We start from the raw sequence: 13,667 nt of genomic DNA, 5'->3' as shown, positions 1-13,667 counted from the left end.
CCTGGTTTATTTTTAAGAGCCTTTCTTGAACAGTGGAACAACATTGGCTATCCTCCAATCCTCTGGTACCTCTCCTGTTGCTAAGGATGATTTAAGTATCTCTGCCAGGGGCCCAGCAATTTCTGCACTTGCCTCCTGCAGGGTATAAGGGAACACTTTGTCAGACCCTGGGAATTTATCCACTCTAATTTGCCTCAGGACAGTAAATACTTCTTCCTCTGTAATCTGTACAGGATCTATGAAGTTGATGCCACTTTAGCTCACTTCTTAGTCAGTGTCTGTCTCCTAAGTACAGAAGCAATGGGTCGTCCAATATTGGTAACATTAGTAGAGTGTTGTGAGCACTGCATTTTTGGGTGGATGAGAATTGAATGGGTACAAAATCTTGGGTCGTTTAATGTAGAATATAGTCCCAGTGTACCCTTTTCTGTCGCTCTTCCATGTATTTACCATTGCCTGGGTTGATTTAAGCCTTCAAGATGAAGAATGATTGCATATCAATGGCACAGGTAATTCAGCAATAGATGCAAAGCATATATTATGGCTCCTTACACATCTATACAGCTGGTTCAAAAGATCCAGTGACATATCATTCAGGTGTTTCTGTCTATGTTCCAAAGTTTCAGGTGATTATTAAAAAAAGAATATCAGAGAAAGTATCAATATTCACATCCGAGATGTGAATATTGATATCATCTTAGCCTTGGAATGGGTCGAGGAAGTACACTCTGATTATGAGCTTCTGTGCTCTGATTCATTCTCGGTTTTGACATCTATTTTAACAGGTACTTCAAATTGTAGACCAGATATTCTTCTTGAGATTGGACAACATCTGTTGAGGCTGCAGAGTCACACAGGCTTGTGTGTAGATGTCTTACAGCTCCCTGCACATGTTGGGGTTGAAGGAGAGGAGGTGGCAGACATTCTTGCCAAGCAATCACTTAGAATTAAGGACGTAAATGTTGTGCTGCCTTTGTATAAATGAGAAATGAAAGCCATAATTAAAAAGTCTATTTGCTCACTGTGGCAACAGAGTTGGGATAAGGCAAAGAAAGAATGGTATTTATATAAAATTTAGAGGATGCTGGGAACTCAATTGAGAGATGAGTATAAAAGGAAAGAAGAAGTTATACATAAACATTTACATACTGGACATACTAGGTTGAACAATTCCTTGTTCAGAATTAACATGCAGGATGTGGGCATTTGTATGGACTGCATATGTGCAGCATATATTATTTAAATGCAGTTCCTAAGAAGTGCAAAGGAAACAAAGTTCAAGGTTCAAAACTTTAAAGTAAAATTTCTTATCAGAGTACATACATGTCATCACAGGCAACCTGGAGATTCTTTTTCTGTGGACATAGCAAATCTACAGAACAAAAACTGTAAACTAACTGTTCAAATGCAGATATGATTAAATAGCAATAAACAATGAGCATGAATTAACAAGAAAAAAAGTCCTTAAATGAGTGTAATTATCCCCCATTGTTCAAGAGCCTGATGGTCAAGGGGTAGTAACTGTTCTTGAACTTGATGTTGTAAGTCCTGAGGCTCTTGTACTTTCTACCTGATGACAGCAGCGAGAAAATAGCATAGCCTGAGTGGAGAGAATCTTCGATGTTGGATGCTGCTTTTCTACGGCAACGTTTCCTGTAGATGTACTCAATGGTTGGGAGAGTCTTACCTATTCAATTGCTGTTGAACTGAGATCTTTGGGACAGACGCAATTTAACATGTTTGTTAGGTTATCACTACCATCGTAATGTATATAATATGTATTTGACTTTCTGAAAAGCATTGTTCGGGGAGGAATTTAGTGGGATCACTTCCTGTCTCTTTGCTCCACGCTCCAACTCAGCAGGTGGCAATAATGCACTTTAAAGTTTCATGGCGACTGCAATCACCATTTACAAGAACAAGACGTTCACTGATCCCATCAGCACTCGCCCCCCACAGCCGGGAGCGGGGGGTCGGGGTCGGGATCGGGATCAGACCCCGGGCGGCCGACGAGAAGTCCTGCCCCGCCCCCGCCCCCTGTCCGTCCCCGCAACCGCTCCCTCTGCTGGTGACGGCATCGCAGCACGAAGCCGAACCCAGGAGAAGCTCAGTTCGAGGCCTGGTCCTGGACACTCGGAGATCCCGGGCCGACGAGGAGAGGCTCGTGTCCCGGAGAACCTGAGGCCGAGAGCGTCCCAGCCCGGCCGAGGCGCGTCCCCAGGAGAACCTGAGCCTACGGCCCAGCTGCGGGCCGGTGGGGGAACTTACCCACGATGGTGCTGCTGACGATGATCGCCCGGGTGGCCGACGGCCTGCCGCTCGCTGCCTCCATGCAAGAGGATGAGCAGGTGAGAGCTGGCCCTTCGGCCCCTCCTGACTTTACGCGGTTGCCCAGGACGGGTCGGTGGTGGCCCAGTTTGGGCCCGACAACAGCCCCGCCTCAGTCCCACTCATTGTCCCGCCGGGCCACGTCACTGCCCGAGACTGGGACCGAGCGCTGTCCGCACTGCACCTTGTCTTCTCCCTCTCACTCACGTACATTGTTCAGCTCGCCAGTTCACGCATCTCTGCAGTTAACCTATTTCATTGGCGGTGTTCTTCTTTGCTAGAAATTTGAAATAAACTGACAATACTAGATAATCTCACCAGATTAGGCAGCGCCTGGTGGGGAGGGGGAGAAGAGAGAGACAGGTCGGCAGTCCGAAGCAGATTCTCTTTCCACTTGTGTCATTGGGCCTGCTGTGAATTTATGTAACTTTCTGTTATTATTTCCCGACTGTGTTCCCTAAGGACAAGTCTGCATTATGAATACTGCAGAGTGCAGTGGCTTCGGCCTTCTGTAACCCACCATATTCCGAGTTATTGGCCATTGTTAGTTTTGGACTTGGTGTACTTTTTTCTTGAAACCCATGGGCTTTTATTTGATTCGCATACCAGGTTGCTTACTAAAGTCCTTGTATAATATGATCTTTGTCACCTGAGCTCACCTCCTCAACTCTCTGAGTTACCTCATTCAAAGATAAACTGCAAGAGGAATTCAGTGGGTTTGACAGAATCTGTGGCAAAGGGGTAGTTGACATTTTGGGTCGAGACCCTGCATCAGAATACACCTTAGTGTTGTCTGCAAAATTATTAATCAGAATAGCTACATTCTCATCCAACTAATTTCAGTATATTTCAGGGTCCCAGTACTCTCCTTGCAGTACACCAATTGTCACAGACTCTAGTCAAAATAACCATTAACTGCCATCTACCTCCTGCTTCCAAGCAACACACAAAATGCTGGAGGAACTCAGAAGGCCAGGCAGCATCTATGGAAAGAAGTACAGTCGAGGTTTCAGGCCGAGAACCTTCGGCAGGACTGGAGAAAGAAAAGCTGAGGAGTAGATTTAAAAGGTTGGGGGAGGGCAGAGAGAAACACAAGGTGATAGGTGAAACCTGTAGGGGGAGGGATGAAGTGAAGAGCTGGGAAGTTGATTGGTGAAGTGATAGAGGGGGAGGTGATGGAGATAAGGGGAGAGAGGGAAAAGGGGATGGGAATTGGTGAAGGTGGGGGGGGGACATTATCAGAAGTTCGAGAAATTGATGTTCATGCCATCAGGTTGGAGGCCACCCAAATAGAATATAAGGTGTTGTTCCTCCAACATAATTGTGGCCTCTTCATGACCCTGGAGGAGGTACAGGATTGACATATCGGAATGGGAAGTGGAATTAAAATGGGTGGCCGCTGGGAGATCCCGTTTATTCAGGCGGGTGGAGCGTAGGTACTCGATGAAGTGGTCTGCCATTCTAGGTTGGGTCTCACCAATATACAGGAGGCCACACCGGGAGCACCAGACACAGTATATGACTCCAACAGAATCACAGGTGAAGTGTTATCTCACCTAGAAGGACTGTTTGGGACCCTGAATGGTAGTGATGGAGGAGGTGTAGGGGCAGGTGTAACACTTGTTCCGCTTGCAAGGATGTGTCAGGAGAGAGATCAGTGGGGAGGGACGAATGGACAAGTGGGTCACGTAGGGAGCTATACCTTTGGAAAGCAGAAAGTGGGCAAGGAGCGGGGTAAGATGTGCTTGGTGGTGGGATCCCGTTGGAGATGGCAGAAATTTCGGAGAATTGTGTGCTGGACACGGAGGCTGGTGGGGTGGTAGGTGAGGACCAGAGGAATCCTATCCCCGGTAGGGTGGCAGAAGGATGCGTGAGTCGGTGGTGGAGGCAGATACACTAGTGAAATTTAAGAGACTACTAGATGGGTATGCGGAGGAATTTAAGGTGGGTGGTTATATGGGAGGCAGGGTTTAAGTGTTGGCACAATATTGTGGGCCGAAGGGCCTGTACTGTGCTGTACTATTCTATGTTCTATGTTAAATAGAAGAGATGCGGCTGAGTTCAGCGTTGATGGTCGAGGAAGGGAAGTCCCTTTCTTTGAAAAGGGAGGACAATGAAAAGCCTCATCCTGAGAGCAGATGCAGTGGAGAAGGAGGAATTAGGAAGGGGATGGCATTTTTATAAGTAACAGGGTAGGAAGAGGTATAGTCCAGCTAGCTGTGAGAGTCCTTGTGTTTATAATAGCCATCAGTGGATAAGCTGGCTCTAGAGACAGAGACAGAGAGATCAAGAAAGGGGAGGGAGATGTCAGAAATGGACCAGGTAAATTTGAGGGCAGAATGGAAGTTGGAGGCAAAGATGATGAAGTCGACGAGTTCAGAATGAGTGCAGGAAGCAGCACCAATGCAGTCATCGATGTAGTGCAGGAAAAGTGCGGGACGGTCACCAGTGTAGGCTTGGAACATAGACTGTTCCACATAGCTGACAAACAGGCAGGCATAGCTGGGACCCTTGCAAGTGCCCATGGCGATCTCTTTTGTTTGAAGGAAGTGGGAGAACCCAAAGGAGAAATTATTGAGAGTGAGGACAAATTCCACTAGGCGAAGGAGAGTGGTGGTGGAGGGGAACTGGTTATGTCTGGTGTCTAGAAATAAAACCGAGAGCTTTGACGCCTTCCTGGTGGAGGATGGAGGTGATCAGGGACTGGACATCCATAGTAAAAATGAGATGATGGGGGCCAGGGACCTTGAAATTCTTGAAAAGATCAAGTGTGTGTGAGGTGTCACGAATGTAGTAGGGAGGGATAGAACCAGGGGGGATAAAACAGAGTCGCAGTAAGCCGATATGAGTTCAGTGGGGCAGGAACAAGCTGAAGCAATGGGTCTGCCTGGACAAGCGGGTTTGTCAGTCTTGGGTAGGAGGTAGAAACAGATGGTGCAGGGCAAGGGAACTATGAGCTTGGTGGCGGAGGATGGGAGATCCTCAGAGTCAATAAGGTTGGTGATGGTGTGGGAGACAGTGGCTTGGTGTTCTTTAGTGGGGTCCTGTTCGAGCGGTAAGTAAGAGGAGATTCTAAGCCAGTGTGGCAACAGGCCACTTATCCCTTGTGCCTTAACTTTCAGGAGCAGCCTAGCATGTGGAAACTTGTCAAAAGCCTTGCTTATCCATGTAAATGAAATTGTTTCTTTTCCAAAAATAACTGGGAAGATTATCTCAGCTGTGGCTGACAAAGGAAACTCTGGAACTCAGTGTTATATCCAGGAAAATCCCCTGAAAAGCAGCATATATAGGTAAGGGCTAGGATCGGGTTTCAGTACAGCAAATTGAGAATGATGATAAGCTTGTAAGAAAGATAAAAATCAAGTGTAGATGCTTGTAGAGATATGTGAAGAGAAATAAACTGGTGAAGTCAAATGTGGCTCCCTTACAGTCAAAACAGGATATGGCGAACAAGACATATGCAGACCAGTTGATCAAGTACTTTCATCTGACTTCATAAAGGTTAACATCAATAACCTCCCGGGAATGTTGAACACAGGGTCCAGTGAGAGAGACAACTGTAGAAAATCAGGGTTATTAGGGAATTTGATGAGATTGTAGACTGATAAGTCCCCAGGGCCTAACAGATTGCAACCCAGAGCGTCTGGGGAGGTGACTGTAAAATAGCAGTGGCCATTTCCCAACAATCTTTAGAGTCTGGAACAATTCCAGTGGATTGCAGGGTGGATAATGTCACCCCCAGAGGTAGAGGGGAAATGAAAACGGACTTGTAGACTAATTAGCCTGACATCAGTGGTGGGGAAATGCGAGGTTCCAGGATAATAGTGGAGCAGTTGAAGATTAGTGACAGGTTTGGACAAAGATTTGTGAAAGGGAGATCATGCTTGTCACATCTGGAATTTTTCTGTGATCTAGCCAGCAGAATAGATGGGGAGATTGAGTGGCTGTGGTGTATTTGGACTTTTACGTAAATGTAGATAAGGTTTGCATAAAAGAGATGAAAAAAAAATGAAACGTGGGATTGGGGTAAAGTGCTAATGTGGCTGACAGTAAACAAGGAGCAGGAATAAATAGTTTTTTTTTCCTGAGTGGAAGCTGTCATAGAATTACAAAGCACAGAAACAGGCCCTTCAGCTCAGCTTGCCCAAGGGCCTTCCTGGCTAGTCCCATTCGCCTACATTTGGTCCATAAACCTTTTCTATCTATGTATATACTTCAAATACATTTTAAGTATTGTAATTGTATCTACCTCTGCCTCTGCCAGCTCATAACATGTGCCCACCAGCTTCTGTGTGGAAAACTTACATCTCAGATTTGCTTTAAATCATTTCCATCGCACCTTAAAACTGCCTCTAGTTTTAGACTTCCCTCATCTGAAAAAAAGATCATGACTATACACCTTATCTTTGCTACTCATGATCAAACATGCAATACACCACCTTCTGTCTACCTGTGTGACCACTTTCAGGGAACTGTATACCTGTACCCTGAGGTCTTTCTGTTGTACAACATTCTCCAGTGCCCTGTTGTTCAGTATGCAAGTCCAGCCTTGGTTTAACTTCCCAGAATTCATCACTGCACTTGTCCAAGTTAAATTCCATCTGCCATTCCTTTGCCTCCTTTCCTATTTGATCTAGGTCCTTTTGCAACCTTTTTCACCTCAGTTGTGGTAAACATTGCAAACGTATTAATTATGACACTTACATTCCCACACAAATTGATTATATAGATGACAAACAGCAGGGGGCTCAGCTCAGATCTATTCAGTCTGGTCTGATAAACAACCCTCCAGTGCCACCCTCTGATGCCTTTCCCTAAGCCAGTGATAATCACAGGGTCAGTGCTGGCACATCAGCTATTCACAATATATACTGATGACTGGGGAATAAATATAATACCTACAAGTTTGTAGAGGACACAAGCTAGGCGTGAGGTTGGGTCTTGTGGGTGTAGGAAAGTACTACGTGATTTGAATGTATTGAGGGATTGTGCAGATGTAGTAAATTGGATGGTAACAAATATTAGTTGTGCTCAATGAGTCACAGAGTTATACAGCACAGAACAGGGCGCTCGGACTGCCACATCCATGCCAAATCATAACCACACTATTCTGCAGATGCTGGAAATCCAAAGCAACACACACAAAGTGCTGGAGAAACTCAGCAGGTCAGGCAGCATCTATGAAAGGGAATCAGCAGACAACAATTTGGGCTGAGACCCTTCAACAGGACTGAAGAGGAAGGGGGATGAAGCCAGCCATTTTTAGTCACGAACATTAATTCTATTTTCCAGCACTAGGTCGATATCCTTCTATGCCTTGCCTATTTAAGTGAGTAAAATACTTACCCCTCAGATCCCCTTTTAAACCCCTTCCACTCATTTTAAACTATACCCTCTTGTTTTTGAAACCCCTAACATGGGAAAAAGATTTTGATTATCAACTTTGATTATGGCTCTTATAATTTGACATCAGGTCACTCCTCGGCTCCTTTACTCCAGCCTATCCAATTTTTCTCCCAAAATAAAATTCTTCAATCCTTTCTGGAAAATCTTCTCTGCATTCTCTCCCAGTCCTTTCCTGCGTAGCAATCAGAATTACGCACAATTCTCCAAGTATGGTCTAACCAGTGTTTGTAAATTTGCAATGTAATGGCCCAACTTTCATATTCCAAACCTATTCTATTGCCACTTCTCGGATCTAACTTAAACTCTGAGATCTATTTTGTTTATCAACGTTCTTCAGTATCCTGCCACTTACTGTGCATGCCCTACCCATATGTGACTTCACAAGTGTATCTCCTTGTATTGTTGGGATTAAATTGTTTGCCAATGCCCTATCCAATTTTGCATCCACTCTATGTCCTGCTGTCGCTGTAGACAACCTTCCTCACTGCCCGCATTTTGTGTCATTCACAAACTTGCTGATCATTCTCCTGTACTTGCATCCAGCACAAGCCCCCATGGTACTCTGTTAGGAATTATTCTAGAGTTAGTAAATGATAGATAGCAGATATTAATTAAAATGAGAACTAGTCTTCAAGAAAAGAAGAGTAACACACACAAAATGCTGGTGAAACTCAGCAGGTCAGGCAGCATCTTTGGAGAGGAATGTTGCAAATCCCTTCAATGGGACTTCCAGAAATAAAACTTGCTCACAATTTAACTGACACTTTAAGGCAATTAAACCAGATACTGGGTGTGGGACATTCTGATTCTGTACCAATTGACGACAATAAATGATTGTAAATTTTAATAGGACGTCATTGAAAATTTCAGGATGTTCAGGGAAGACTATCTCCTGTCTTGAGTATCATTTAAGACATATTACCAGATCAAGATAGGTCTGTTTTGTCTCTTAATGTTCTGGCTAGTTGTATGATCAGGGAGCCATCTCTCAACACTGCAATAAAAGAGATATATTTGGGGTGTCTGAAGTTGGTGCTAAGATCAACTACCATTCTTCGAATAATCAGTGACATTTTGTGAGTTGGGATTTGCTACCATGTTAAATATGTACTCCAAGTTACTTGTCTACATTCAAAATGCTAAAAGCTAAGTAGGTGATTATAGCCATCGTTAATCACTTATTGTTATCTTTGTATTTAAAAAGTATTAAACATTGCCTCTGGAGATGATCAAGATGAAGAATGATTGTATATCATGGCATTGGTAGTTCAGCAATACCCTATGCAAGACAGATATTAAAGCTTCATATATTTCAATACAGATGGTTGAAAAAATCTAGTGACAGGTCATTCAGCTGTTTCTGTTTGTCTTCCAAAGTTTCAGGTGAATAGTAAGAAAAGGTTATCAGACAAAGTATCAGTATTTGCGCCTGAGGTGGTTGCTGTCATTTTAGCCTTGGAATGGGTTGAGGACATACGCCCTGATGATCTGCTTAAGTGCTCTGATTTCATCTTGGTTTTGACATCTATTAAAGCAGGTGTTTCAAATTGTAGGCCAGATATTCTTCTTGAGATTGGACAACATCTGTTGAGGCTACAGGGTCTGGGCTTGTGTGTACATGTCTTACGGGTTCCTGCCCATGTTGGGTTGAAGGAAAGGAGGTGGCAGACATTCTTGCCAAGCAATCACTTAGAATTAAGGATGTAAATGTAGTGGTGCCTTTGCATAAACGGGTCATGAAAGCCATAATTAAAAAGTGTATTTGATCACTGGCAACAGAGTTGCGGTAAAGAAAAGAAAGGATGTCATTTATATAAAATTCAGAAGATGGTGGGAACTCAACTGGGAGATGGATATAAAAGGAGAAAAGAAGTTATGTTTTCATGTTTACATAATGCACATGCTCGGTTGAATTATTCCTTGTTCAGAATTAACATGCATGATATAGGCATTTGTCGGGTGTGCACTTGTCAAGAAACAGTGAAGTATAGTTTGAAGGCAGATCCTATGAGGTGCAAAGGAAGCATCTAATTGCTCAACTGAGATCTTTAGGACAGACACAGTTTCACATGGAAAGTTTGTCAGGATATCATTGCCATTGTAATATATATAATGTGTATTTGACTTGATGAAAAGCACTAGACTTTTTGATAGTATTTGAGTTTTTTTAGGGGAGGTGAAATTTAGTGGGTATATATCCTGTCTCTGCTCCACACCCAAACTCAAGAAGGCGATAATGCAACTTATGTTGGTCTGCCAACTGCCTTTAAACTTTACAAGAAGGTTCTAGATTCTCTGAAGAAGATCTGTTGTTTTAGATAGACTTCTAAATCTCTCTATTACAGCTTCCATATTGCTCAGTTTTGTCAGTCTGCTTCCACCATCCCATCTGCCTCCAACCATCAGGTTAGTTTTGAATCACTAACAAGAGAAAATCTACAGATACTGGAAATCCAAGCAATACACACACAAATCTGGAGGAACTCACTAGGCCAGGCAGCAGCTATGGAAAAGAGTACAGTCGACGTTTTAGGCCGAGACCCTTCAGCAGGACTGCTTCTTTTCCCCTTCCAGTCTTGCCGAAGGGTCTCGGCCCGAAACGTCGACTGTACTCTTTTCCATAGCTGCTGCCTGGCCTGCTGAGTTCCTCCAGCATTTTGTATGTGTTAGTCTTGAATCCAGTTTGTCATCTTACTTGGACCCATTGCGCTTTAACTTTTCGGGCCAGTTTACCGTGAAGGACCTGATTACTCATGTGCTTAACAGTGAGGAGAGAAGCTTTAGACTGGAGCAAGATGCAATCATTGCTCTCTGTTACCGACACAGGATCCAAATCCAGATCCAGATCCTGGAATTCCTGCAGTGAAGCTGGTTAGGTAGTACTTTACCACTGATTTGTTCACCACCATCTTGTGATGGGCTATAAATTTTGGCCAGAGTAGCAACGCTTCCGTCCTATAAAAGATTAGAGAAAAAAGTTGAGATGTGTAAGTACTTGTCATCATGGAGAAATATAAATACCCAATACAGCGAGTGAACATCTGCATAATGTTGAGTGCGAAGTCTGTTAAAGTGGTGCTGCAAACAATATGGAGCTGGCACTAGTACAGTTTGAATTAAACGTTCCTTATTTCATCTTTGCTCAACCCAATCCATTGTTTCTTTCAGTCTGGACGAGATCTGCAACTTTATCAAAGCCAGGCCAAGCAGCTGTTCCGCAAGCTTAATGAGCAGTCACCCACTCGATGTACGTTGCAAGCAGGATCCATGTCCTTCCAGTAAGTGCTATCCTTGCAGAATAACCAGCACACTTTGATCCCTTTTTATGACGTTGTTTTATGTTTCCAAGTGCTTTGACAGTGGATCTCTGCGTCCTTTTGTTTCTATTAGAGTAGGTATGTAAGCTAATCCTACTCGATGTGGATATGTTGTCTTCAGATTGTGTAAATGTAGACAGCATAGTGATTACAACATCATGCAAACCACCCAGAAACCCAGCTGTTGAATTCAAATCCCAACGTGGCTGTGTTTCTGAATAATTTATTCAGCAATTTAAATCCAGTTTAGTAAAATAAATCTTGGTTGAGTACCAGTGGCGATGGTGAAACTGTGACACATTGTAAAGATCCACCTAAAGCTTTGTGAGAATGTGATTTGCTGTCTGCACCCAATCTGGCTGATGTGTACTTTAAAACCCAAGGCCTAATTCTTGTCTGCCCTCTTAGTGGGCCAGAAATTCACTCAACTGCATTATAGAATCATTGAAGGATCAAACGATTCAGACGATTGAGTCTGTCCTGGCTGTGTGCAAGGCCACCTTGACCCACAGAGCTAAGCCTTTCCACACCAGCAAGCACATTCAGAACAGGGGCAGGCGACTCAGCCTTTAGAGCCTGCTGAACCATATGTCAATGCGTCGCCGTAAGTACTGTGTCGCCGCAAAGCCGACGCGGAACCCTACGCGAGAGCCTGCGATGCGCACCTCTCCCAAAATGTAACCGCGCATCGCGGCAACGCAGAACGCAACAACTCTGGTCCGCTTGGTAACGTCGTATTTCATCCTACGCTGCAATAGCTTCCCATTGGGCGACTGAAGGGCAGGGAAGGAACTCCAGCTGCAATGCTTTCCATAAAGCTTTACAGACCTCCGAAATTATGGAGGACACATTTTGCTTTTACGAAAAAAGACGCTCGTTTCTTGTTACCCCGAGAAAGACTACCATGACCATGAAGTCTTGCGCGGGCAGGTGTGTGCGCATGCATGACGTGCATGAAATGCAGAGCGACGCGGACACACCAACGCACAAGTATAAATGCTCACAACGCGCGTAGGCCACTTGCATAGGTTACAGCGTCCAGTTAACGCAGAAGTATAAATCAGGCTTTAGTTTTCACCTTGATACTGCATTCAGTCTGTCTGAAAGAACCTTTCACACCCTTTTATCTGCAGTAATACTGTAGTGTAGCGGCTAGCACGGCACTTTTACTGCTCAAGGCATCAAAAGAGTTCGGTGTTCCATTCCGACGTCCTCTGCAAGGAGTCTGTACATTTTCCCCATGGAATGCATGGGTTTTCTCTGGGTGCTTTGGTTTCCTCCTGTAATGCCAGTTAGTAAGTTAATTGATCATTGTAAATTGTCCTGTGATTAGGTTAGGGTTAAAATTGGAGGTTGTCTTCCACCTAAGTTTGCTGATTAGTAGAGTTATAGATGGTTGACCAAGGACACAGCAGGATATAAATCAGCTGGAAATTGGGTGGAGTAATGACAGATGGAATTTAATTCAGACAAGTGTGAAGGAATACACCGGGCTGTCTTACTACTAGCTGCGGGTATACTGGCGTGTAAAGTTGTGACAAATGGTGTACAAACTGAACTTGCGTACGAGTTCATAGCTCCCTGAAAATGGTATCATGGGTGGATAGGTGGTAAGGAAGGCATTTTGCTTGCTTTTCTTCATAGACAGCTCATTGAGTAAAAGAGTTGGAACATTAGGTTGCAGCTGTACCATACATTGGTTAGGCCACACTCGAAGTATTGTGTTTATCTCTTGTCACCATATAATTGGAAGCTTAGGATGGTGTTAGAAAAATTGCAGAAGCGATTCACTAGGACAGGGGTCCCCAACCTTCTTTGCACCATGGACCAGTTTAATATTGACAATATTCTTGCAGACTGGCCGACCGGGGGGGGGGGGGGTGTTCAAGTAGGGTTAAACTCACCTCAACATGTCTTTTACAGTTAGGGTTGCCAACTTTCTCACTCCCAAATAAGGGACAAAAGTAGCAGTCAAATCCAGGGACACTTGTATTTACCCCAGGAAAGACTACCATGACCATGAAGCCTTGCGCGGGCACCTGTGTGCGCATGTGCGTACGTGCCGATTTTTTTCCACAAATCAGTTTTGCCTTCATCTTCCCAACTATACTGTATATACATTATTTCTACTTTATATAGGCTGTGTATTTATCATATCATTCCTGCTTTTACTATATGTTAGTGTTATTTTCAGTTTTATGTGTTATTTGGTGTGATTTGGTAGGTTATTTTTTGGGTCTGGGAACGCTCAAAAATTTTTCCCATATAAATTAATGGTAATTGCTTCTTCGCTTTACCCATTTCAGCACGAAAGGTTTCATAGGAACGCTCTACCTTAGCGGGGGAAATACGGGACAAGGGCGGTCCCGTATGGGACAAACCAATTTAGCCCAATATACGGGATGTCCCGGCAAATACGGGACAGTTGGCAACCCTATGTTCAAGTTCAACAGTGCGTGACAGGGAATGAGGAAAGGTGCAGCTGACTCATATCGTTTCCTTGTGGCCCGGTAGCACATGCTTTGCGGCCCGGTGGTTGGGGACCGCTGCACTAGGATGTTACCTGGAATAGAGGGCTTTCGTTACTAACAAGTTTTTATATAGACTGGGATTTTC

General features: G+C 44.1%; 1 protein-coding gene across 2 annotated transcripts in view; it reads left to right on the top strand.

Moving 5' to 3' along the window:
* Positions 1-2,053: 2,053 nt before the first annotated feature.
* Positions 2,054-13,667, top strand: part of LOC134354619 (vesicle-trafficking protein SEC22b) — a 46,490-nt gene continuing 34,876 nt past the window's right edge. The window contains exons 1-2 of one of the 2 annotated variants that reach the window (XM_063063632.1): positions 2,054-2,348; positions 10,903-11,012. In XM_063063632.1, coding sequence (XP_062919702.1) covers positions 2,274-2,348; positions 10,903-11,012 — 185 coding nt within the window. In that variant the 5' untranslated portion in view covers positions 2,054-2,273. The remainder of the gene's footprint in view (positions 2,349-10,902; positions 11,013-13,667) is intronic. The other variant, XM_063063633.1, reaches the window with a different exon arrangement.

The sequence above is a fragment of the Mobula hypostoma genome, chromosome 12 (assembly GCF_963921235.1).
Source record: "Mobula hypostoma chromosome 12, sMobHyp1.1, whole genome shotgun sequence".
Classification (NCBI taxonomy): domain Eukaryota; kingdom Metazoa; phylum Chordata; class Chondrichthyes; order Myliobatiformes; family Myliobatidae; genus Mobula; species Mobula hypostoma.
This window is presented reverse-complemented; position numbering and strand designations above follow the sequence as displayed.